A 27665-nucleotide genomic window follows, 5' to 3' on the forward strand; every position below is an offset into this window, starting at 1 on the left:
ATGGTCAAAAGGAACTTTAGGTACTGTGAACAAAGAGATGTTCTGCTTGCTGTGTGTAGGGGCAAAACTTGGTATTGCAGACACACCCACCCACTGTAGTGCTTGTCCTGGAGGAAGTTGCCTATGTTGGTGAACAGACATTTTAGCCCCTTCCTCTCCTGCTCCTGGGGCTTCAAGATGGAGCTGGTGTGAGGGGAGGCCAGAGTGCCTCTGCTTTGAGCACCATTTTGGGGTCTGAGTTCAGAGCAGCGTCCTGCTGGGGAGCAGGGAAACACCCAGGGAGAGGAGCAGAAGGGGTGAGGAGGCTCCGCATGCAGAGCTTGGTGAGCTTTGCTGGAGTGCAGCAGAGCAGCAGCTCAGGGTGGCGGGAACACAGGAACGGGTGAGGTGGGAGAAGAGTTGAAAAAGTGAGGCCGAGGTCTTGTTTTATGCATTGGGGGTCATGGGGATTCATCAAGTGACTGATGCACAGAAACACTTCACTATTCAAAATGAAATTTAGAGGAACTACCAGGAATAGCAATTGTTTTGGTAAAGGATGCAACTTTCTGCTTTTGGAATGAGGGCTAAGACATGCTTTTTGTTTTTTCCCATATTTCTCCCCTCTGCCAACCTTTTGTTGTATCTGTTTATTTCCAAGATGATTCTGTGGGATCCCTTTGTTTTGACACAAGCAGTAAACCAAAACCTCCTGCTGTCTCAACACCAGTTCTCTAAGGGTTTGGTGGGTTATGGGTGAAATATATCCAATTTGTATGCACATGGAGCACCAGAATATGCAGTAGTGAATAATTTATTTTATTGACATTTTATTTTTGTAGAATACATTCACATCTAGAGAGCCTAGATTAAAAGTGGAAAGCATAAAAGTTCATTAAAGTGTGTGTGTAATTACATGAGATTCAATCATTCTAATATACAGCTTAAATGTATTGACATTAAAGAAATTATTAAAAACTGGACATGAGAGGAATTAATGAGTGTCACAGGGACCCAGTGAGGAAAGCAGAGCATTCACTTTGTTGATGAGAGATAAAGAGATTGGCCTTTTGGCTTGGTAGTTATTTACTCTAAGCCACAGTTTCCTACATTTGAAGTTCCTGCTCTCTGGGCTGCTAGAGAGCAGAGAATGTGAGATTCAAGTGAATGCACAGGATGGGGAGATACACCAGCACCACTCCACTTCAGCCCTCTCCCTTCTTACTCATGGAGCAGCACCGAGTGCCATCAGGGATGAGACTTTCTCAGTCAGGAGAATCATAAGTGCATAACTAAACAGCAGCAAGAGACAGGAGAGTGACTGGGGGTGTTGGCCTGGTATGGTTTTGCTCGTTACAGCTTCCCCTGCTGAAAGAACTCCTGCTGCAGTAGTGATGAAGAAGGTCTTGAACAAAACTTTCTGTTCCTGAAACTCTTCCTTCCAAAGCTGAGACAGCAAGTACTGTAATATTGGAAATTTATACTAGTGCTGTGTGGAAAAAACCCCATATTCTCCTTCCAAGGAGATTTCTCCTTCCTCTCTGGAGGTTTCTATTATCCCTTTGAAGTGCTGTAGCTGGTAGTTGGTAGCTGGATTTCTGTCCAGGTCATTGGTGGAAAAATGTTTTTTTGCAAAATAGTGATGAGTCATCTCAAACAAGAATAATTTGCCTTCAAAAGAAGTAGGCTTATAAAACTCTGGATTTGGCAATAAGGCTCACCTTGCATTCAGTGTAGGACTGAATCTGCTGCTTCTGAGTACTCCAGTGTATGTGTACTTGTCTTCTGCCACTGGAGTCCTACCTAACTACTCTAAGGCATGAAAATCTATAGGCAAATAACTTTGAGGAGTGGATTTTTTCTGAGTTATGGTATCCCAGAGAAAGCAACAACAGAGCAAAGCTAATCTCTCCCTTTAACTCACGCTGATTTTCAGAACTGAAAAGCTGTTGCAGAAGACCTCCCAGTGGATTTTCTTCATGGTTTTACAATGGATCCTGGTTCAAGCTTCCTTCTTTCTTTCATATGTGAAATGTAGGTTCAATATTTTGTTCTAACTTTGGTCTTGCACTTTTGCTCTTTTTGTCATTTAAAATTATGTTTGGCTTGTGATGTTGCTGACTGTTGCCCATTCTGGAAAGGTGTTCAGCTGGAACAGTCTAATTCCCCACGTGTTGATGGCCACCATGACAACAGCCAGGCCAATCAGATTTACACCCAGGCCAGCTTTCACCTGCAAAAACAAAATGCATCAGAGGAACTCAATCAAGAACAGTTAACATAGGAAAAAAAAAAAAAAAAAGGCAGTAGGATTTATACTGACTCATATATAGTGTGATAATATATGTATAGTGATTTCTAGAGAAAAAAAAGCATAAATGAGAGCATATGTGTCAGGGTATATATTGGAGTATTCAGGAATGATATTCAGGTTAGTGACGCAGTTCATTGTGAACTGCTCAGTTTATCACTTGGACTTCTCAATCAAATAATCAGAATGGGGAGTTAAACCACACATAAAAGAGTGATACACGACTTGCTGTGGAGCTAGGTGATAAATCTAATTTCTTATGCTCTCTTATGCTTGTTTTAGTAGGTCAGTGAAAAAAGGATTGTATACTCCTAAAGCTCTTCAGCCCATTACATTAATAAAAAAAAAATAAAAATAAGAAATGTGTGCATCCTACAGCAGATCTGTGGTTGTTCTTAACCTGACAGCTCTATTGTGTAAAAGCAGTGCAGACATCACTACTTAATATTAGCAGCAATATAGTCATTATTATTGCACCAATTCTACTATTATTATTATTATTATTATTACTGTTATTGTTTTTGTTATATTTTATTATTTTATTATATTATTATTATTGACTGCTTGATGTGGGAGTTGTGTTGGAGTTGTATGAAGCATGGGAGGATAAACCCAGTGCCAAGACTCACCATATCTTTGATCTGGCAGTGCCCATAACTGAAGACAATGGCATTTGGAGGGTTACCCACGGGCAGCATCACGGCAAATGAGATGCACATGGTGACAGGAATCAGGGTGTATAAAGGGTTGATAAGCAGGGTTTCTGACTGGAAGAACAGAGGGAGAGAGGTATTTCACCCAATTAATATAAGTCATGGCTGACAGTGACTATGAAAGGACCCTCTCTGCTGTGAATCTCACCTGCCTAATTTCTAAACTTAAACATGAAAGTATTTTTTGGTTGGTTGGGTTTTTTTAGAGCAATGCCGTAATTTTGAGCTCGTCGTGCTCCAGGGATCTCTCTTGAGACATTTCACACTGAGGGAGGGTGGAGTTTGCTACTAATAGGACATGTTTGCTCTTTCTCCCACTTGTTTTCTGTGTCATTCTGTATTGTGTCTTCTGGACCTTAACACTGACTGACTGCTGCTTCAGTCTTCATCCACGAGAAGTCACAACAGGTTAACACAAAGAACTTGCTTCTTCCAGTTGCTGAATATGCTGAGACCATTATGTGATGTCCACCTGAGTAGTGGTTGAGAGAACCAGCTGTTCATGACCCAAATTTGCATGATGAGAAGGCAGAGATGATGGGATATTTTTTACAGTGGGCTAAAGAATGCAGTGTTCAGTGGTAATGAAATTTTCCATTTTCATTTGCATTGCTTTGGTCCAGTTTTATATGGAAGGGAAAGGGAAGGATAAACAAGGCTACAATCATTTTGGGGAGGGAAGTGTCTCTAGGTTACTTTTGCAATCTGAAAAGAGAGTTTGCCTTAAGATGGCGTTTCTTGCTACAAGTAGATTACTGCTCTAAATATTTTTCAAGAGAATCTCTTTCTGCATGGAGCAGAAACAAATCTGAACTCCTAAGCCACAGAAACACAATTACATATTGTGATCTGACCACATCTTAATATTAACCCAGAATTGTTCACATAATATGATTTGGGACAATCCCATAAAATAGTTATAATAGGGAAAGGTTATTCATGACCTCCATTCTTGGACAGAAAATTTTCACGTTATATTAAGAAAAAAAAAAAGGAAATTTTCTGTAACTGCTATTCCAATATAAAATTAAATTACTCTCTCTTTCTTCTACCATTGTCAATAGCATTCTGATTTTTTCTGCCCCTTACAAACATCTCTGCTTTCCATGGTGAAGGACAAGTATGCTTACCAGAACAACCCCTTGAACACTTCTAAATCTGAAATAAAATTTGGCACTCCAGTCTTTTCTCGCAATCAGGGAGGAGGTGACTACTAAATAATGAACAACACATTTAAAATAACATTGACAAAAGCATCTCAAGCTTTATGTGAAATTCACCTAACTTGTTAATTCCACAGTCACCTTTTCTTGTACCTGGCATATGAATTCCTCAGTGCACCTTGAGAGGTATTAAAAATTCCATTATGCTAAAATATGCTTTTAGCTGACCAATTATATTATTTTTCCTAGTTTCAAGACTACAGAACAATAGCTTGGGAACTGAGGCTGGGTTTCAAGTGGACAGAGTGCCAAGACCCTGACATCCTGAAAAATTCCCCCAAGCCTGTGAGCAAACAACAGACTAAAAATGTCACTCTTTTAACTCACCATGCTGCATAAAATAGGCAGAAAGATGGTGATGGTTGCTGGATTACTAACAAATTCTGTTACCATGGACACCAAAATGCAAGCCAGCAGAGTTACAGCCCAGGAGGGAAGGCTGCTCAGGGAGAGCATTTGACGTCCAATCCATGTAGAGAGGCCAGAGATCTGGAGGAAGGACAGAAGCACAAGAATTACTAAATACTTGGTATGTTTGTAAAACAGATTCTTCTTTCTGTGGCAGTTTACGGCAGAGATTCGCACCAGCAAATAAACAAAGTTCAGGTAAATGCTTTCTGCATTTCCTTTTGCTCAGTAAATTAGATTTTACTGCAGTGTTTAATAAATAGCAAGAAAGACATACATTGAGTGCAGGAAGTGCTGCCCACTACATTAGGTACAAACTTGTAAGTATCCACATCATAAATCCAAACTGGGGAGCATAAAAAGGAATACAAGAGCAGGTTGATAATATGCTTAGGAAGGAGGATAAAGTAAAAAATCTACACCAGTACCTTGCATCCAGCTGCTAAGGCATAACCTCCTCCAACCAGCACTACAATCTCCCAGGGCATGGTCTTCTGAAAGTCCTTCCAGGTAATGATGGGCTTCAGTGTGTTAATTTCTGCTGACTTTTCACCATCTCCTATATCAAATAAGGTGTGTGACCAGTATTATACTGCCTTTTTGAAAAGACCTTCACATTTTTCACAAGAATAGAAATTACTGAAGATGCATGGACTGCCTGTTAATTCCAAACATCCTGACTTTCCCTTGGCTGCTTCATTGATGTAAATATTTGTAAACCCCTGTGTTCTCATGTTACAGCTTTTTGAGGGACTGTGTGCTGTGTTGTGGTATGCATGTGCATATATCTGTAGACCCCAGAGATGGTGTTACAATGGGATTATATTATCAAAGAAGGGCTATGAAGTAGGCCATGGTGCTTGATAAAAGTGTGTTTAGGTCCCTAGATTTTATCTGAGGACATTAGGGTTTTTTTTAGTGCCTGAGTATTTTCTGAAAGGAGGAGTTTAGAGAGTGTCATATTTTCCTAAAGCCTGTACAAGATATAACAGCGTAAAAATATAGGTTGCTATAAATTTATAATCTTTACATAAGACTGGCAGACAATTCTACTTTCATACAGCACTGCTGAAAGACTGGTGCAGCAAACTGATTAAACCACTGAGTGCTACCCAAACACAAATGAAATAATCTCATTATCAAAAGGACTGTGAGAGATGCATTGCACAAAATTGGAATATTGTCTGGCACTTTATTACCTCCTTTATATTTATCTTAGGACATTGCAGTGATTTCCACTGTATGAGTGATGACTCATTTTTTTACTGGGGTTAGTCTTGAGCTGATTTTGCATTATAGTTTTTTAATATGGAACTCCATCTAAACCTTTCCCAAAGCCCAGTCCTCAGTCCTGAAGTCTAATAACTCTGTTGGCACAGAAGTGGCAGCTGTCTCAGATTCAAGACCTGTTTGTCATCCTCTGGATGAGACAATATGAATTACAGCAAAGGAAAAGGGGGTCTGATGTAGAAGGACTGGTATCAGAGGAGAAACTGAACCTTTACGTGCCAACATAAAAGTATCTTCTTGGAACTTTTTACAGACAAAAAAAAAAAATCATTAGACATGGCAAAATGTACCAGTTCTCTTTCTTACTGCATTCTCCTCACCTTTTCTCCTTTTCCCAAAACATGGCTTTTTTGCTGGAATCAGGAAAAGGAGAAACCCAAGAAATACAGAAACAGTGGCATCAGTCCGGTAACCTTTCCTAGGAAAAAAATAGCAATAAAAATAAAAACACATTAACAGAAACATTTCCAAACCAGGTACATAGCTCCAAGCACATTTCTGCAGGTGCAGTTGTATTCCCACATCTGAAGTCATGCTAACAGCCCACTAGAAAAATATGCCTGCATGTCAAGGGTACAAATTGGATTTTTTCCCATTTATTAAACTGTCTCTGGTAGGCAACTTCAATCACAGCTCAACAATTTTTAATATTCTGGTTGGAAAAAATAATCCCTTTTGGTTTACAAATCTATTAAGTTGGAGGTACAAAAAAATAGTGTGTTTACTGTAGTGTAAGAAACAGTAAACACATTCTGGGGAAAAGCCAAACCCAGGTGATCCTTTAGAAATGAACTGTAAATTGATTTGAAATTAAATGTTTAAAACTCTTTCTGTAAAAGTATTTTGAGGAGTGCCAAACTCCAGTGATCATCAGAAAATCACAGTATTAGGAATTGTTTTTCTGTTGAAACAGGAATGAAAAAATAAAAGTAATTTTATACTGTAGTAATATAAATTACATTCAAATTTCTTATTCTTTGATGTGCAAAGTGTGTTACAGTAAGCTTTAATGTAAGTAATTTCAATATTATTTAAAATAAAAGAAAAATTATTTGCTTCAGTTCACCATTCTCAGCAATATTTAACTGAATGGATATTTTCTTGATAAAACACTCTTTGTCAAAAATTTTAATTTCAATTATAGTTGCAATATATTCTAGTGAAAACTTCTTTATGAATGCACTAAAATATTTTAAGCTCAGAATCTGACCCTCTTATTCTTTTACATTTGAAATGGCTTCATTTACTTTCTCTACTGAACTCACTTTGAATACTGAGAAAGAATAAAATTTTTCACTACACAGACAGATATAATTTAAGAAAAAAAAATCCTAGTTTTTGAATAAAGAGTTTATTTTTCACTGCTTCATTAAATGTGGCTGATGGTGTAGTAGGGGGAAAAAAGTAGAAAGTAGAAAGTCAGAAGAAGCAAAGTTGTATTCCTGTGCAGTTGTTTGGGGGATTTTACTCACTTCTCAAAAAAGGATGACCATCCTGGTACAAAGCCAGGCTCACGAGTGAACCAAAGCAAGGTCATCAGGATGAAGAAGAATCCAGTCACCATCTCGGGATAGCTAGAAAAAAAAAACAGAGAAAGCAAGGAAGTAATTCCAAGGTCTGTCTGAAAACTCAAGAAGTAAATAAGAAAGCAGAAACTGGCTTTAAAATAGGATAAAGAACAGATGAAAAATAGCAAGGAGGATTAGTTTGAATTAAAGAATTTTAGATTTGGCTCCCAGCTGAGAACCATTTAAACACGGTAAGAAATAAGCTAAAAATATCTGTATTTGCAATTCAATCATTCGTGGGCAAGACCTGAAGGAAAATATTTTTAAATGCTTGTTTTGTATTTGCATTATTATCTGATTAAATGTGTTAACAAGGTGAAGTTCATATTAGCATTCCACTGTAAACACATTCTCTCACATTTTTCAGAAGGGTAGAAAGCCTAAGAGCAAATGACAATGTAAATTAGCACAGATGGTGCACACAAGGTGACTTGAGGATACTTGAGGTGGCTTGAGGATTTTTAATTTAGCACAGATTTAAATTAAGAGTGATTTCATATTTAAGCACAGCCTGAACAACAGTTTAACTCCAGAGTTCATCATATTCAGGCAGTTGATCTGTCAATATTTCAGTTAAACAGCACAAACATTTTGTGAAGAAGGAATTCTGTGCCATATCAGCCCTTTTGAAAATGAAAATTTTGCCAAATAATTTTTCCAAGAGACATTTCTTGCCATCATGCATGAATATTATGAGCAACTGGGAAGGCTGGGCAACTCATGGCATGGGAAGAAGCCTTTTTTGAATTTATATCCACTAAAATAAGTATGTGCCTGAATTAGGAGAAAGGGTCCTTTAGGGTTCAAAGACAAACCTGGACTCAGGTGACCTTTGAACCCTGGAATAAACTTGCATCCTTTCCTTTCTTTTCCTTTTTCCTCAGAAATAAATGAGTTAAATGTTAACACACATGCTTGTAACAAAGTCTTTGATTTTAGTTCGTGCTTTCATCTTTTCATTTTGTTCTATTTCTATCCTGGAGGGGAGGAAAAAGAGCTGAGAGCATTAAAATAAGCTACATGAGTCCAAGGCAACATGGAGGGCAATAGGAGACAATGAGAGACAAACTCCCTAGGAAGGCAGGTCTGCTTTACCTAACGTTTCCCAGTTTCTTGTATTCCTCTTGAATTCTTCTCTCTGACATTTCTTCTCGTTTGGTCTTCTTCTTCTTGCTCACAGAACAAGTCTCTTTAAAACTGAGAGAGTACAATAAAATTAGGCAAGGGCATAAAGAGGAGGGGAAAAGGTAATTAAAAAGAAAAACCCCAGCAATGATATAGACTGAAAATTCTGGTATCAGGGACTGTTGGGAAAAGATGTGACTGAGGCAAGGACTGATGGCAATGGGAAAGGAAATTACTGAGCATGATATTTGATTAATCTGGTTTCAGTTCTTTTAAGTTCTTTTAAAATTCTATTCTAGACAGAGTTGGAAGGACCCCAGGGTGCTCTGACTAGTACTGATTGGTATCACTGAGCCATCTTGAGCTATGGCTGGGCTCCCTCTGCGTAGGCTTCCTCGAAGAGCTGCCAGAAACCTCCAAAAGCTATGGCTAGTGTCTATCATCATGTGGAAGGATTGTGACAGAGGTCAGCTATCAATAGAAATTTTTCATGGGCTAACTATGCTTTCCTGGATGAGGGTTATTCAACATATTTGGGGCCTGCTCTGGCTTTTGAGACCATATTTGCCTTGAATATTCAGAATTCATAAGGAGGGAAAGCTATGCTTTGGATCCCATTAGCTGCCACGGCCTGTCTGCTTCTGCTTATACTGTCATGATAATATTTGTTTATAAATCAGGCACAGCCAGAAAAGCACCACAGAGGCCAGGGAAGTCAGCTTGGTATTTTGTTCAGGTGAAAGATGCCTGTACTTCTGCCAGGGACATGAAAACTAGCATATTTCCTAGCTACATATATTGATCCTCCTATTTACTTGTATGGATGTTAAGTGAATCCTTTAGTTTATTCAATTTTCTTTCATTTAATTGAAATTAGGATGCTTTCAGGCTCACTTTAACCCTCTCCTTTTCTTATTTCCAGAAGTGTTACCTAGCTGTGCTTTGAGCCACAGATTTCACACCAGCTGTACCCTCTGTCACACAGAGGTGTAACAGGATCTAAGCCAGTCTAAAAGAGGCAGTGGAAGTGACTTTGGTACCATGGCAGCACAACTTTTGTAGCTCTTTGAGGTGATAATAGGCACTTTTATGGTTCCTGCTATTTTAATATCTCATTGAGTACCTCACTAGGCACCCAGCTCTAGCACTGGCCAAGCCATGGACTGTGACTTCTCTCAATGTATTTGCTTAAGACCAGACTTGCAAAGGAATTTGCATCACTCAAGATGCAACAAAAGGACTGGTCAGCAAAAGAACTTAACCAGGGTTTTCATTTCACATGGGCAAATATGTAACACATTTTTTTAGCTCACTTAGCACTGCCCTTCATCTATAGGTATTTTAAATTTCTTTAATTTAAATTTATTTTAAATTTCTTTGCAAATCTTGCTGATAGACTTTATCAGCAGATAGTCTATCTTGCTGATAGACTTCTGGAAGAGAAGAGCTATATGGTATATAAAGGACAGTTCTGTGGTAACTTCTACCCTTAAGCTAGCTACCTTAGCTAGCAATGATCCTTTGGTGGGTCCATTCTCTTTCACCCTTGACCTGGTCTAGGGCCTTAAAGTCTGAAATGCTGTTCCAACTAAGGCAAGCAATAACAGATTGATGGCACAGGGCTTCCTAGGAAAATAACATTATGGGAATTCATTAAACATTTATGCACAAGCATTAGGCAGCTGTTTCAACATATTCTAAGTGTTTCCAGGCTCAGGAGGATGTGAAGGCAGAGAATTGAAGCCCAGCTCCCAGCATAATATGTTCTTTAATGAAGTGCAGTGAATAGAAGTCAGAGATTAAGGAGCCTTGGAATCAACTAGTACTTCTCAAAAAGTCAATACTGCTTCAGTCTCTGGTATTATTTAGAACAACATTAATCAGCATGAAGTCTTGGATGCAATGTGGAATTTAATTTTTTTTTCAAACCAAATTAATTGAGGGTCATGTTAGGACCTGTTTCTTCTCAAGATTAAAAAAATAGTGGCAGAGCCTTTTAATTTGAAACTATAAGACTCTGAGACTGACTGAGAGGGGCATGGAGCCATTCACATCTAAATTACTTCTTCATATCTAGTCAAGGTCAGCAGCAAGCAGAACTCATTATCAATTTATTCATTGTCCTGGGTGAAGTAGTGTTGTCAATTCAGTTTACTTTTAAGAGTGAACTAAATCAAATTAAGGCAAATTTAATTCAGAGTAAATGTGTCTGCATCACAATTCAATGCAGATTAACAAATCCATTCTAAATGCACACATTTAGGCAGTTTCCATTAACTTTGTGAAGACAATATATGGTACAAATGAACTAGAAGACTGAAACTTTTTCTTATTTTGGGGCTTAGGGACTGGTATTAAATGTATTTGTCTCTTAGGCTGTGAGTCCCTTCCACTTTAAAGAGAAATGTATATAGAGTCTATTTACCTTTAATTTTAATTGGTTTTATTTTAATTTCATTGAGCTGGAAGAAGATCTGAAAAGTTACTTGTTCACTTGCAGTTATTTTTCTATTCATCTTTTAAACTGTGCTTTTCCAAAAGTAGTTATAACAAGACACTTGGTCCACAAAATCCTCATTGTCTTAAGAGTGGAGAAAAAAAACCCCAAACCAGTTGAATGTTTAGTATAGATTTCTATCAGCAATACCTGGGCACTTAAATCTCAAGCATCATTACTCTACACTGCTGTCTATGCAGGGCAGCTAAGCAGTGAGATTTCCCCTGGTAATTGTTCTGGCAACAAGAAGGAAATTGTGCCTTAATCATTTGCCAGTCAAAACTTGTTTATGAAACACTTTTGAGAGGAGCTGCAGATGCACTGCAATCTGTATATCTTGAACAACTTTCACTCACTTGCAGCCCAAGAACAGCCAGTGCAGCCAGAGCCAAGTCAGCACCAACATGATGAGGGAGATGGGGAAACTGAACAGAAACCAGGTTCCAAAATTCACCACTTCAGCTTTTGGGTACTGACTGTGAATTAAAAAAGAGGATGCATGAGAAGTCAGAACAGTAAAGGGACAGGGACCTCCAACAGACCTAGTTGCATACACATCTATGGGCATATATATCTGTAATGGGGTGACAGAAAAATTCCATCAGTTTGCATTTTCAACAGCTGCATTACCTATGCAAAGTGAAACTAACAAACAGTGTAGCTCTCCAAATCTTTAAAACCAGATGGTCTGGATTGTCTGGCCAGCTTCAAAAACACTTGGATATACCTGAAGTGAAACTCCATCCCTATCTGTGGCTTATATTAAAGCTTCTTTTAGGGTTGGCAGTCTTCAGAATGATTTCACCCAGAACCTCTTTCTGTGTCTTCTCATAGGCCACACAAATATTGACTATATTCTGCTGTGCTCTGACAAAGATGCTGGATGTGTGCATTTGATGCAACTGTCATAAAAGCAAGATCTCTTTAAGAGAGAAAAATGAGAGATATCAAGGCAGTAGAGTTAGCAGGAGATGGTCAGAATCAGATCTGAGCTTGGATGTGTTTCTGTGCATGAGAAGTGCCACTAGTCTCCTAACAGAAAAACATTCATGTTTCTAACATTGAAACAATCGTGTCTTTGGGCTAATGATAAAGAAAATACTTAGATAATCAGAGAGCTGTTTCTCATCTTCTCTGAAGCAAATGCATAAGGCCACATATCTAAGTTGGTTGTTTGTGGTTTTTTGCGCTGCACATTGAGCAGCTGTTTTTATGAAATTTTTTCTTTTGTATTTCTTTGTCTTCTCTGCTCTACCTTCATAGCTTTCTTGTTTACTTCTAGAGTGCCTGCTGCCTTCATGATAATCAGTATGTTAAATCAACAGAAGGTGCTGGAGAAACTTCAATGTTACCACACTGAGGAGCTTTTACTTTGCATGAGAGAAAGACATTAGGTATGTATTTCAAATATTAACCATTGGTAAATACATTAGAGTAGAGGAAGAAGCAAATTTTCCTTCAGAGAATTTTCTTGCTAGGGTTCCTTAAGGTAGGAAATGACCCAGAAGGATGACAGTGATTCTCACCAATCCCAGTGCCACTTACTTGTTGAAGTGCTCGAGGAAGATGAGGCTGGTGGAGGTGCCTATGATGGTGGTCAGCCCCCCGATGGTTGCTGCGTAGGAGATGCTCAGCGAGAGGCATTTGCAGACCATGTGGTCGTGCCTGCTCTGGTACCGGTACTTGCTGCTCAGCCCAAGATCTGAGGGCTCAGGGGGCAGGACCAGGATCTGAGCCTGTGGGGGGACATATTCACAAGCAAAGCAGGTGATCAGAACAGCAGCCCAGCTCGCTCTAATGCCAGAATGATATGGGGCCAAGAGAAGCAACAGGTTTGTGTAAGAAAGGACAGGTTTTTCTTCACAGAGATTAGCTGGGATCAGTCCTGGAAACTTGTCCCAGGGCCTAAAATTGCCTAAAAATGGTCTGTGACAAAAATGTAGGACAAGCAGTAATCAGACTTCTGGCTAAGGTTTGGGACAGCTGCAGGTCTGACTGGAGTATCAGTGGGATACCAAAAGCCTTTGAAGGCTGCAGGGACAGGATGCCAGCACTAAGCAGAAGGAATCCATAATCCTTAAGGCTTAGGAGCAGCCACCACACGAAGGCTTGGTGAACTTTTCACACTTCAACTGGCTCAGGGCCTCTAGGGATGGAGTGCTAAGGACCTCAAAACAGCATAGAAAAGGCTGAGCAATATGGAAGGAAAAGATGCCAGAAAATTTTGCTCCAAAAGAAGTTTTCATATCAGTGACAGCAAAATGTCTGTGTTGGTAGAGCAAGTCCTTGTACTGGGAAAAAAATGTACAGTACTTCAAGGTACTTCTCATGCAACCTGTAATTTAAGAATGAGGGAAAAGGCAGAAAGTGGTTCAGAAAGACTTGTTACATTTATTAATTTTAATTTTGATTTATTTTTGAACTGTGAATGCAGATTAATGTATTGATATTAGCCTATTCTGTCATGGACATAAATTTATGCCATTAGAACACTACAAAATTGTCATCAGCAATCTCTTCTTGGATGCACCCAAGAGATAGAAATATTAATTGATTTAATGGAGGATTTTGAGGTTGGGTATTTTGGAAGAATTGTTTTAATTGAGGATTTTGAGGCTGAGTATTTTGGAAGACCAAAAGGAAGTGGATATTAAGAATACCTAACAAAGTGGCTGAACAGATTAATGGTCTGCTTTTTTTCACTCTGAACAGGGTTTTGTGTGCCAGGGGTTTTTATTTTTGAGTTGGGCTATTTTCCAAGGAGGATTTGCAGAAACAAAGTGGCTAATACAGTCAAATAATAAAGGAAACTCGTGATCACATTACTGGATGTAAAGCTAAATTAATTGTCCCAGCCACTCGGAAAGGGTCTTCTGAACAACCTGTGCTGGGTGCATCTAAATGGGAGCAAGAACTGGAAAAGGGCGAAGATGTGGCTGTACTGAGACAATGGAGAATGATTCCTTTCAAGGAACAAATAATAAACAGCAGGGAGCAGGTGATATCCACATCTATCTTTTGCCTCACCCCAGGGTCTAACATCTCCTTACCTGAGGTAGGTGCTGCCCATTGCTCGTAGATTTCATTGTTCCAATAGGGTTGGCTATCATGTGCACACCATTCATACTCTGCAAGGAGGAAAATGCCTTTGCATTAGCCTTTCTTGTGTTCCTAGGGGCACTTGAAATAGAATTTGTGATGCTTTGTAAAGGTACTGGGTGGCAGGCTTTGGGTACAAAAAAAGGAAAAAGAAAAAAAGGATCCAAAACTACAAAAAAATCCAACCCACTAAAATCAGCTGTTAATTTTACACTGGAGGGGAAATGTTTAAACCACCTGCTTTTTTTTTTTTTTTTTTTTTTTTTTTTTTAGTTTAGAGTGATTTAAAAGTCAGATTAGGTTTTCTTCTGTCATGTAGGAGACTCTAACCTGTCCCTTGAGCCTGTGGCTTTGTGATATGTGCAGGCTGCTGTAGCAACTTGAGAATTCTCAGTTTCAGAAGCTGGCAATACTGGAACAACAAAAGATCATATCTGAATTTGCTATAAACCATATAGAATTGTTAGTTCACTGACTGGATCTCAGGATCTCCAGCAAGGAGTACAACAGATTTCTATGGATTTGTACTTCTGTTGTTGCTGTTACAGAGCTAATGTTCCCCAACTGATTTGTGCAAGCAGGCTGACAGGTTAAATACAAAGCAGGACATTCTGCAATACCTACTTTCTGCCAACAACCACCACACATTTGAAATAAAGGGACAAGCAGTTTTTTTCCAGAGCTCTGTGCATTTTGCTCTGCTGGCTCCCTCATTAGAAGACAGCATTGCACAGAAGATGCCACCTACGACAATACCTTTGAGTGCATCAAGGAGCTGAAGTCAGTAGTAGTAGCACTAAAAACAAAGAAAGGAAAATATGTTTTAAAAATGCCTGTTAATCCAGCTCTTGCAAGAGGCACACATCATGGGTAGGAGGGGCAACATCTGCAGAACTAGTGCCTACTGAAATGCTGAATACCACTTATTAGAACCTCTTATGTGGGCTCTTGGCCAAACAATAAGAGTCATTGTTATGTGTCATAGCTCAATCTCTATCTGTGTAACAGTGGAGTTCCACCCCCATGCAAGAAAAAATTTGTTTCTTGGTAGAATTTACCCCATTCCAGGAGAGGACTCCATTCTCTCTCTCAATCACCAGGCAGTCCAGCACCACTGCTGCCTGTTCTAGTCAAGTTCTTCCTCTGCCAGTTTTCCCAATGCTGTTTCTGAGTACCTACCTGTACCACATTAAAGCCTTCCCTAAAACCTGCCCTGTGTGGCGTGTGGATAATTCAAACAATCCACTGAAGTAATTTCCAGAAGATGTGCTACTCTTCCTGACAAATTCAAAACTCTTTTCCAAGTAATCCTATTTGAATAATAGTTCTGTTTGAAATATCCCACACATGCTATTCAATAAGGGGCTAAAGGGGTTAATGGCATAATGCCAATCTGAAGATTTGATTCTATATTGCATAGAAAATATGGCTGGGATAAAAAGAGATATGGATGGGATAAACAGGAGGAATATTGGAGGACCCAAATAGTCTCTAGATTAATGAGAAAACTATTTAGATCTCACAAGTTAACTTAAAGTCATCAACCTCTACTGTTTTTATTATAATATTTGTTTTAAGACAAATAGCAATTTAAAGGAAAAGAAACTTGTTTCTCTTTTATTTTGAGCAGTTGAAAACAATATAGAAGGAGCTCAAAAAGGGACTATGCAATTTTGTTCTCACACTTCATAAGATGCTCCTCAGAATTGATCTATAATAAATTTTTAGAACATTAGCTTTGTATACCATCTTGTATATCTTGAACTGATGGTAATTAGATAATTTGACAAAGAAATTAGTCCTTTACTTGATTTACATTTTCCCCTTACTAGATTCTACCCCAAATAGAAACTATTAGTGTTTCAAACTTCTGAAGAAATGTGTCTCTATTTAAAGAAATCTTCTAGAAATTTTGTAGGGGAGGAGGGGTGGTTTTTTGTGGGTTCTCCCTCCCCCCATATCCCCCTGCGCTCCACTCTCATCTCTCTTAAATGCAGGCAGTTCAGACTTTCTTCAGAAAGGCCCTGTAAGTGATGTCCCTCTGGATATGTCCTGTGAGCAGTCCGTGCTCCATTTTGATCTTCTTCATCACTGATCCTTCAGAGGAACAGAATAAAAACCTGTGGACAGCCCTTCCTTACACAGCACAAACTCAGATTTCAAAAGACCTTACAAATCCCTAGAAATATTTTCCTTCTCCCTAAAACATCCATAGTGTTAAAAAATGAATAAGTACTGTGAAGTTTTAGTGAGATGCAGACCATTGCATTAATCCCATCTATCATGTAAGCCTTCCTTGTCAGTCACATGTGAAACATTCACTTGCAAGGTTTTGCTTGCCCTTCCTGGCTCTACTCCTGGGTTCATCTCATTGCGACCTGTGTAGGGCTCAAATGTCCAGTCCTGGTGTACAGGGTTCATTCTTACTCCTCATTGATGAAGATAAGCTCCAGGGAAGGTTGGCCATGCTTTTCACCGAGACCTGCAACAGAAGAACAGAGACCAGCCTTGGGGTAAGAACTGAGCTGAGCCCCTGGCTCACACCTCTGCACCTGGAGGAGCTGCTGCAAACAGAAGCTTTTCCAAACAGTCTCAGGTGCTCTCTTGATGTTGCATTTAATTATTTTCTATTGTATTGATCATGTGCATCTGGCAATTAAAATACTTGGATACCTATGTATAATAGACAAGGTTGGATGAAATAATTTTCAGCCTGGAAACTGTAAAGTGAAAGAAAAGAGAGATTCTTTTCTTCCTCAGCCTTTTTCTTCTGGGAAGGAATGAACAAAATGAACCTTAGAGCTCTTATCAATTTTTTATTATGGGATTGTCAAGAGAAAACTTCTGAGCCTCTTCTAAATTTCCTGGGTTTTTTTCCCAAAGGTTTCCTTCCACCCTTGAAAAAATCCTATGACCAAGAGTTTATGGCACACAGCTACAGCACATGCCCTGATTCAGTATAAATAGCTTCCCAACTCCTATTCTTCCATCACTTGTAAAATTTCTTTTAATTTTTTGAAAGGAATAGCAGAGTACAAAAAGGAAGAGTACATATCAGTGTTTTTGGCAGTATAAGTCAGACAGATCTGACCTCAATAGAATTTCAATTATATGTATCAACAGGTCTGGTCACTGACAAACAATGAGAAAAGAGTGAATGCCAATACTGACAAATACCTATTGGCTTGTTTTCTTCAGCAATGGTGCTGCCTGCAGTTGTGATGACCTCGCACTCCTCCTCAGCATTCACCAGCTCCTGGAGCACTGCCTCCACGATTGGCATCACCATGGCTGTGGTGGAGGTGTTGGAGAGCCACATGGAGAGCACCGTGGTGCAGCACATAAAGCAAAGGAGCAACCTGGAGTGCAGCGTGGGGAAACACAGGGAGTCGGAGGCGGCAGAAAAAGGAGGGGAAGATTTGTAAGCTTTCAAACTCTGAAAGGAATGATGGGTATAAAAATACCCCAAACCCAGGTAACTTTTGCCCCTGAATGGGAAGATCAGAATGGTTTCAAGCTGCTGCTCTCAGCCTCAGATTACCCCAAAGCCAAAGGTCCACTCACATGCCTGGCTTGGCTCCAGCCATCATCACCATGCGTAGGGCAATTCGCTTGTGGAGATTCCACTTTTCTACAGAAGCTGCCACACAAATCACACCCATGAGGAGCAAAGTTGTGTTCTTGAAATATTCAGCAGCCACCTGCATTAAGGGCCAGGGGGAAGCAGCCAGTTAAAAAAAGCAGTAAATACCCTACACAGAAAGCATGCTGAATGAGAAAAAATATAGCATAGTGCATTTTTGCTCCCTCGATTATGAATAATAGGTAGCTGGAGAAAATGAAGAATTCATAAATCAAAATATTCTCTTTAATCTCTTTCTTGTTGTGTTTACAAATAAGGCTCTACCCCCTATTGTTTATAGGCTTCTGAGTTTTGAAGAGATCAAGAGAAATGTTGCATTTGCAAGCAGGATGTCCAGTGCCTGCAGTGAGTCAGTCATTCTCAACTAGGCTCAGATGGAAACAAACACAGACAAAACTGCACTGAAGGCAGCTTATTCATGTGCTTCATGTGCTTTTTCATTCTGGAGGTATTGTTGCCTATCTTGTCTATGTATTTTCTGTCTTGTTCAGCTTTTGGGCAAAATGTGGCATCCCTAGAACCTACAGCATCAGAAAAAAAAGTCCTTTGGGACTTGTTCTTTGAATGCAATAAGAAAAGGTTTGTACATTGCTGCAGTGATCCACAAATCCTGTGTCAAGACTTGTCACATTGGAAATCCATTTCCATTTTTACCAGGAAAAGAGGGAAAAGTTACAAGAAAAAGAACTTTAATTTAAAGACAATGAGCAAAAACCATCACTGGCTCAGGAAAATATTCCAACACCACCTCCAAAGCAGGAATCATGGATGTGGGTCTTGCTAAAGCATGAGAAGATATTCTGTGAAGCAACTGCAAAAATGACAAATTAGGCCAACCATAAAATTCTTACTCAAACATACACACATACTTCTGTAAAAACAAACAAAATGGAAGAAAATAAAATTTACAAACAGATGCTTGAGGTGTAGCAAAAATTTTCATTTAATTTTGATGCAATCCTTCCTAGGCTGTTGCTGGAATATTTTTCAAAAAATGTAATTTCTTCAGTTTAAAACTAGTTCTCTAATGAAATGTAGGTGCCAGCATTTTTAAAACAATTAAGATAAGAAGAAGCGATAATTTTTCCATTGTCCTCAGTTATACTGATGCTCCTCCATAAAATGCAAGAATGGCAATAATGTTATTTTGTGAAATCTGCAACAAGTTATGTATTTAATGACATTTATTTAATAAATTCCTATGGCGACTAAATAGACTTGGCCATCATAATTGTGTGCCAGAACTTTTAAATATCACATTTTTGGGTGATATTTGGTGAAATATCACCTTTTTTTTTGGCTTTCTTCCACTGGTGTCTTTCTCATTAACTCTCTTTATTTTCCTGATATCTTTTCAAAAAATAATGAGGTGAATGAAGGAAATTCATCAATCCAGCAGCATGAGGAATCTGTGGGGGTTTTTTCTCCTTTATTCCTTTCACAGGCATTTTGGAGAAATAAGTGAACGCTAATAGTCTCATTAATACCAACATACATATATATATATATATATATATATACACCAGTGTCATATATATATATGACACTGGTTCATGTTCTTAAGCCCCTGTGAATAATTTGTATCTTAAATAGTAGTAAATATCTAGGAAAGAGTCAATCCAGAACAGCAGACTGGAAATAGTGCTTCAGAGTTGTTTATTTTTGAATGCAGGGATTTATTTAAGTTCCTAAAGCAAATAATACATTCCTTGCAGTAATCTTACTGTCACTTTATTTGCTATTGCGTGGAATTTCTCTCAGGCAGACATTAAATTTCCTTCTCCAATGTGCTGCCAAATTTTTAATGAAAATGCCCAACTACTTTAGCTTTATGTTAGGAAAAAAAGATTGTGAAAATACTGAATTGTGTTGGTATGAAAATGTATCTCATTTTATTACAAAACTTGGGGGAATAAGCAGTCATTAAACTCTTGGCTCATGCTTATTTCTATCCATTTATGGGTATTCCCAGTGCTAGATTGTGAGAGAAATCCAACAATTTTATGTTTGCTACATATTACTCTGCATTCTAATCTGTATTACTCATCCTTATATCAAATGTGCTGTCCCCTCACCCCCTAAAAAGAGATAGAAAAAGGCAGGGGAAAAAAGTTGCAGAGAAAATAAAAGAAATTCTTGGCATATAATGAAAGAAATTAACATTCAAAAAAACCTCAAGTAAGCAAATTCAGGTCTGATCATAGCAACTTTTTTGTACAGCTCCTCCTTTGCCTGAGAACTTTTGGCTACAGTGCAGCAGAAGTTTACAGCTTTGTAAAAGGTTAGACATTCACCTGGATAACAATATTATCTGGTCTTTACCAGTAGATGGTAACTGGTTTTAGCACATGTAGCTTCTGGCCTTATATGACATCCATAATAAATAAAATTGGAAGGAAACTTTACTACACTATACTAAACTTTACTATTGTAAGGAAGCTTTATCCTATAGCTGCTGTTCATATGGATTTGAGGAGGGCAGAGGTGGGATCCTTTGGTGCAATAGGTTTTGGTAATGTTGGTGATGCAGGAGCTGAAAGGATGGACACCTCTCCCAGCTATTATAGCCTATCTTATATCCTCTATCTACCCTCAGATGAAGAAAGGGCTGGTGGGACCCAGTTACACATCACAGGATGTACACTTCTGCTTCCCAAGCCTCTTAGTCTTGCTGCTGCACTAAGATCAGCCTTGTTCAGCTAATTAGCTGAGAGTAAGAATATTAAATGATAAAACCACACAATGGTCTGACCTCGCTGGACTTCATGACCCCAAAGAGAGGGTAGAGGAAAGCAGGAACCAAGGCTGCTGCCCCAAGAGGCACTGCTTCAGAGACCCAGTACACAGCTGTCACGATGAGCACGTAGGCACACGAGGCTTCCTGCAGGGACAAAGCACAGGGGGTGAGTGTTACTGCCCCACCACATGCTGTGGGGAGCCCTGTGAACTCACCCAGAGGATTCCTCAGACTATGGGTGCCTGGGTTAAAAAAAAACAAAAAGGACTGCACTGGGACCTCCAAAGTTGCAGCTGTCTGGGTGTGAAATCTTGGCTGCCTTCTGAAATGAGAGTGTCAGAAGATGATGCTAGTGAAAGTTTTCACAGATAATCCAAGGTAAAGTGTTGGTATAAGCCTGTTTATCAGCAAAATAATGGCTTCAAGTGCATTTGCAAATTAGTTTGTTTTCCATAATCCAATATTTACCAAGAACTCAGTCATGACTCCTCAGATTAGACCTGTTGACCTGTAATCTCAGCATATTTTTCTCTCCCGTCCTGGACAAAGACAGTTTTCAGGACCAGAGGAGAGCATTCATATTTGCCATAAAACTACCTTGTAGTTATTTTGGGAAATGCTCTGGAAACTTGGGTTGGTTTGGGGTTTTTTTGTTTGTTTGGGGTTTTGTTGTTGTTTTGATTTATTTTTTGTTTTGTTTTGTTTTTTAAGCACTGTGCAAACATTTTTGTTAGCTGATTTTATTTGCGCGGGTATTTTCTACAGACCTTTGGAAGAAGACGACAGGCCTGCAGGGTAGGAGGCAATGGGTGGCAGGAGTTAATTAAAGAAATTTGCTGCTGTCCAAGGTTCTGGTTGAAAAAGGCATGAGACCATCATGGTGAGCAAGTCATGGGGAGTTGGGATATGGTAGAGAAAAGAGCTATCTGCTGAATATTCTTACAGGAAAACACAGCTAGTGAATGGAAGTCTTCTGGTCCATTTCTTTAGAAATGTCTTTATTTATGGCTCTCATTGGAGTTCTCCTTATGCTGAGTTTGTTGTATTCAGCAATAGTTCTTAGAAATGGGGATGTCTGCTAGTAATAATTACAGGAACTATCCTCAGGAAAAGTTTTTTTTATTTTCTTTCCCTTTCTCAAATTTGAAGGCAAGTCCTGTACTTGCCTTAACCTGCTGTTCAATGGCAGTGAGTAGGTCTGCACTGATTTACTCCAGCTATAAATTGATCTATTCTTCATTATGCACCAGATGCTCCATATGAGCTTATGAAGCCATATGGAGTCACAGCTCACAAATGGCTATTGTGTAGAAAATTCACTGATCACAAATACTGTTTGAGTCTCTTAAAATATAATTTTATATTTTATACATCTATCCTGGCTGGATGACTTCTAAATAAAGCAGCTTTCAAGAGGTCTCACAAGCAATTCTTACAGATCCTTGTGCAAATTGAAGAGCATGTTTTACATTTCATTGTTTTCAATCAGTTTTGCGAACAAGGTGGTAAAGCCTAGTGAAATTATACAGGGATGTGGTTTCAATGAAATTAATCAATAGCTTGTATTTAAATTCATCTTTATAGATGTCATTTTTACATTACGTCTAAAAAAGCCACAATCAGATGTTCATCTTTTTGTTTTGAAGTCCAGCTTATGCTAACAACAGGCAGAACACAGCCCAGAGAAGAAGTTAAGATAGATTGGTATGTACTATTTCCTTTACTTGTGCAAGAACTGTAACCAAAGTTACTCAGAAGCTTGGATTTAAATTAGCTGCCAGATCTTGCTCTGACTCCTTTTTCAGAAAAGTGTAACATTAAACAGTTATAATTCAACAAAGCCAGGTTAGGTTTATATCAAATATTAGGGAAAATGTCTTCAGTGTGGTCAGGGTGGTCAGGGATTGGAATAGATTGCCCAGAGAGGTGGTGGATCCACCATCCCTGGAAGCTTTCAGAGGACACGTGGATGTGGCCCTTGGGAATATGGTTTGGTGGTGAACAGGGCAGTGCTGGGTCAGCAGGTGGACTTGATGATCTTAGAAGTCTTTTCCAACATTAATGATTTTTTGACTCTGTGATTCTATGAAGCAGGGCCACCAAAATAACTGAAACAGATTTATAAGAAAACCTAAGTTCCTTTGAGCAGATAAACTCCAATTACTTGAGAGGTCATAAAGAGTATCTGCAAGGCTGCTGTAGAAATTTAGCTCTGAATTAGCCAACTTGCTGCTCAGTCACGTTTAACTACATTGTGCCTCAAGGTTAATATTCCACAGAGAGCAGAGCATGGGGCTTTTTTTGTGACCTAGTGCTTCCAACACATTTTTAATTTTTAACTCATTAGCTTCTGCTAATGTTTGCATGGGCTCTGTATCAGATTCAGCAGTTGTCTGAGGAGAAAAATAACTTCTAATTCAAGAAGAATCAATGATTTTTTATTTTAGAGCAGTCCAGATGTAAGATCCAAGGGGTAGCCAAACCATTTTCTCACTCCAAAAATGTACTTCTCTCTAATTTCTTTGAGCAATTATGTCATTTCCTATTGCTCCTCTGAGTGTGGCAAAAAAAAGTAGGCTGGTAGTGAAAATGGAATAGGATAGAGGAAATTTGCATCTCTACCAAAACCTTACTGGGATGGGCACTAAGTCTTTGTGTTTCCTGTACACTAGGCTGTAATCATTTTACAAATGAAAAAAACCCAAATAAATTGCATTCTTAAATGGTACAAAATTTTAAGCAAGTACTGGGAAAGCCAAGCTTGCTAATCTCCACTAAAAACTTAATCGGCTTGTCTGGCAACTTTATTTATTTTCTCAGTTCGTTTCCAAGAGAAACCATATTAATCTCTTCTATTTAATTGAACTGAGTTTATACATTTAATTAATGGTTACCAGAGCTACTAAGTATTACACTGAATCAGTGGCAGTGTAATTTTAACTGTTTCACCCTCCTCACTTACTGTTTTACAGCTGAAAAATTATGTTAAACCCACCTCAGAGCTTGAAGCAGGGAATAGGAAAACGCGTGATGGTTGGAGGGACTGTCATCTAATTATCTCTCTTCAGTCAGTCCCTTAGGTTAAAAGAAGAGCTGAAAGGAAGCCATGGCTAAAAACTCCACACTAAGGATCATGCATAAAACTTCTGTAACTAAAATATCCAAGAATCTCAGAATGATTAAAAGGAAGAATAAATTCTATTGGAATTTTTGCTCATTGCATATCTTGGATGCAGATATGTGGTTAAGCTCTGCAAGGTGGTAGTCCAGCCTCTGGAATAACATCCTTGATTTTATGGGATTATGCTGAAATTCCATTCTTCAGCTTGGAAAATAATTAAAAAATAAATAATAATAATAAATAATAACAAATAATAATTTTTAAAAATTCCATCCTTCAGTTTTATTTGGTAAATAAAACGGAAGGTGAATGAAAATATGTCAAGTGTGGTTCTTCAGAGCATGTTAATGCTTTAGAGGCCATTCTGCTGATTTGGCATATCAAGATGCCAAAATCCCCTGAACTGCAGGTCTCACAGCTCTGCTCAACAGGTGACTTTCAGGAGTCATCAAAATGTCCTTGACTGGGTGCAGTGTGGCCACAGGAACAGAAAGCTTGTCCTCAACTAGCTGAAATCATGTGGCATGCCTTGTGGTATCTGTGGTAGCTTTATGACAAAAAAGTGGATAAAGATTACAAAAAAAGAAGCAAAAATGCTCACATGTCACTGCAAACAATGAAGGAAATAAGGACAGAATGAAAAAGACCCTCGGTTTGTAAAGCACACACATTTTTTTTACCTGAAAGGCATTTATGTATGTCCAAATCTGTGGTACAAGTTCAGTTGTAACTCCAGAAGGGGAAAAAGAATTTGAATAAATTTTCTCAAATTTATTCTTCATCCAACCATTTCTTTTCACAAAATAATATAAAAGAAGCTGTGGGCTTTATTCCCATTAGCAGCATCTACAACAATTCTGAGTCCTTATGCTCCCTTTGATCTCTCTTGCCACTACACATGTAATGCTCCTTTGAACTTTGCAGAGATGTGCTGGTATTATCAAAGAAACTTCAAGCTGATTCCCTGCAGAAATGCAAATGTAAATGACCTGGTAATTTCAATCTCTATAAAAAACCAAAAAAAACCTTAATATAATTGTAAAAATACAGGCATTTAATCTTCAAATTTAAAAAGTAATCATAGTCAATGGGTTGTAACAAAGTAAAATATACACAAAAGCACTTGGATAGTGTACTGTCAGCTGAGTTTACTTGGTGTAGATGTTTTCTTAACAGCACTAGAAACATTTGCCCAGCTCTTGGTCAGATTTTCAGCTGTACTTTACCCTCTGTGGTCACTCACATATATACAAAGTAGATGTAAATCTCCACTGGATGGATTTTCACATCATTTTGCAGCAAAGCAGCACCACGAGGTGCAGAGTGACAGCGCAGAGGAGCTTTATTTGTACAACAGCAATTCTTGCAGCAATCCTGTCAGTGAACTCCTGCCTCAGCAGCCATAAGGTGCTTTACAGTCCCCTTGGCTGAGCATCAGGGAGCATCTCTTTTCATGTCACCCTTCCAGTGACATCAGGGAAGATTAAACCCTTCTGTAGGACAAGCCTCTGTGAAAGGGCGAGCCTTTCTGTTCCCTGAAGAGCACAATTGTCTGTTATTCATTCCTTCTCTTGAGATAAAAGAGATGAAAAAGCACCGTAAGAGAACAGCCAAAATACATTGAAGTTCAAAGCAGGAAAACTCAAAGTGCAACATACAGTTCAGTGGTGCGGGAACTTTTTCTTTCTATGAATCCTGGTTTATTTTCCAAACAAAATCTTACTGTTTTGTTTTTGAAATCAGCTATTCAATTTCTAATCCTTTGCATTTCTATGGGGTAAAGTACTGGTATTCATAAATCCCCTGATACTTTAAGGAAAAATGAATCTTTAGCAGGGTAGAGGATGGAGTGGATATTGCTGCACTTTTTGGACAGATTATTTCTAGGTCTATGGGGAAGGAAAAGCTGCAGATCTTTAATACATTGCAGATTTTGGTGTGTTAAAGTCTCTAAGGTAGGAAAGCACTGCTATTTTATGGGTTACAACTGCAGAGATGCGCAAAGAGAGGACTTTACCATGTGGTCAAGGCAATCAGTATCTCCAAAGCAGTGTCAAGAATCCAGCTGCACTCACTCCTTTCCCTGGTCTGTGTGTTAAGCACAGAATATTCCTCCTTTGCATTGCTGTGTATGCCAGTGTGAGAGCTGCAATGTTCCAGCAGAGGTGCCTACAGCTGCTCTGGAGCAGTCAGTGCCACACATTGTCACTCAGTCCCGGCTCCTGCCACACCTGAGTTGCTGTCTTTATAAACCCATACTTGAAATAGTCCCTCCATGCATATTTATAACTAAAAACTAAAGACTCTATAAGCATTCATTTTACAGACCTCTTTTTAAAGAAAATGTCATGGATGTGTTTGCTCTGTTCCCCTTTCCACACAATATTATTTTAGAAAGAGATGCAACATTTCTGCTTTAAAGCATTACTTTTCTAGCTTCACCTGGCTCTTCCTCTCTTCTTGTGACCCCACAAGGTAGCTCTAGCTCTTAGTGATGATTTCTCAGTGACCCTCACAGTCCTTCAAATATGAGTCTTTGATTTTTCTAAGATCTGTGCTTCTTGACATCTTTGTCTTTCTTTTTGCATGCTGCACACTTAATCAGCAGGATTACCTGCTGCACTCAGAGGCTTTGGTAAAAAGAAAATGAAAATATACTTACACTGCTGGGGTATATGAGTGGCAGAGGAAGCAGCAGAAGTGGAATGAGAACAACGAGCAAGAGATTTCTGGATCGGAGAATCTGCTTCATCACTGCCATACTCCTTCTGGTGGCTTTCTTCTGTTTCAGACTCTGGTTCCTCAGATATTCCAATTTTCATGCCACGTTTTCCTTCACCTGTGACTGGATTTCCCCCAGAAAACTCTCACAACCTCATCTCCTATCCCCAGAGCCACCTAAAATATCTTTCTTACTTTATTTATTCTTCAATCTGTTGTTTTGAAAAGTTTTTTTTGATTAAAAAGACATTCAGTTTACGTAGGGCTCACCAGCCCATCTGAATTATTATCACACAATAACATGCAGAGGTTTGCAAGTTGGAGCATAGTGATCTTTTGAAAAATTTTCTTTTTAATTCAGACTCACAGTTGTAGATGAACTGTATCCTTATTCCCATGTTTTGCAAAGTATTTTTCTTCCATCATCTGGTGGTGTTATTTCCGTTTTCATAAACCAGGCAAGATGTTTTGAGCTGCTGCTTTTCCTCCTGTTTGATAGTCTGAAAGTCTCAAATACAGTTTCTTTTCTGCTGGAAGATTACTAAACTAAACAATTTATTTTCCAATGCATAGAAGTAAATTTTCAGGTGCTTCTTCTCTAAAGAAAAGATCAAACCCCCCCTCCATTTGCAGTTACTTCAGATTTCATTTCCTTGCTTCTATTTTGTATCTACCTTTACCCTACTTTTGTCTTGAGCTTGGAATTCACAGGGCAGTAATTCCAACATGGATTATACTTGATCTCAAGACAAAAAATTGTTAAAAAGCTACAGGCAGCTCTAATTCACCAATGAGGACTGCAGAAGGTAGAAGTTGCTCCACCCATTGTCCCAAACTCAGTCAGAACATTTGAGAAAATCAACAGCCTTCTGACATTCCCACAAACATATAAAAAGACCTTTTTTAGGCAGCTGAACAGTTTGTTATTGTTTCAAGGTCCCTGTACTGATGATAAATAAATAATTGTTGTTTTCTAAACAGTATCTTTTGTCTTTGTGTTTCTTCCATCATGACCCTTGAATGTCACTAATTCAGAAGGCATGGGCTGATTTCTGTACTGACTTGTGTGCCTTGAGTAACCATAGAGTTCCAAATCAAATTGAGAAGTCTTAGACTTTCTACTCTTGTCTTCTAGGGGAAAAAGCATTTCTCCAACTCTTCTGTTATTAATGCTTTTTTGTGGGGCAGAAAGCACTGGAGATTTAGGACTGAACCCAGTGGCTGGTTCCA

General features: G+C 38.7%; 1 protein-coding gene across 1 annotated transcript; it reads right to left on the bottom strand.

Moving 5' to 3' along the window:
* Window positions 1–781: 781 nt before the first annotated feature.
* On the bottom strand, window positions 782–27149 carry SLC13A4 (solute carrier family 13 member 4). Its single transcript, XM_002197413.6, has 16 exons — window positions 26377–27149; window positions 20609–20737; window positions 17778–17914; window positions 17391–17572; window positions 16641–16695; window positions 14970–15009; window positions 14165–14242; window positions 12660–12850; window positions 11471–11590; window positions 8588–8689; window positions 7397–7498; window positions 6245–6342; window positions 5063–5193; window positions 4554–4715; window positions 2920–3057; window positions 782–2212 (listed from the first exon to the last, which is right to left on the bottom strand). The coding sequence occupies exons 1-16, from the start codon at window positions 26473–26475 to the stop codon at window positions 2075–2077; spliced, it is 1902 nt and encodes a 633-aa protein (XP_002197449.5). The 5' UTR covers window positions 26476–27149; the 3' UTR covers window positions 782–2074.
* Window positions 27150–27665: the final 516 nt, after the last annotated feature.

This window comes from Taeniopygia guttata, chromosome 1A, assembly GCF_048771995.1.
Source record: "Taeniopygia guttata chromosome 1A, bTaeGut7.mat, whole genome shotgun sequence".
In the NCBI taxonomy this organism is placed as follows: domain Eukaryota; kingdom Metazoa; phylum Chordata; class Aves; order Passeriformes; family Estrildidae; genus Taeniopygia; species Taeniopygia guttata.

Bases quoted from the DNA above. Each gene is read 5' to 3' on its own strand.
- SLC13A4 (XM_002197413.6), bottom strand. From the start codon at position 26,475: ATGGCAGTGATGAAGCAGATTCTCCGATCCAGAAATCTCTTGCTCGTT. The intron at 15,010-16,640 runs GTAAGAATGAAC...CTTTGTTTTTAG, and splicing joins CTTATCTTCATCAATGAGGA to TGCTACTACTACTGACTTCA. The intron at 11,591-12,659 runs GTAAGTGGCACT...TTTAATTCACAG, and splicing joins TTCCTCGAGCACTTCAACAA to TCAGTACCCAAAAGCTGAAG.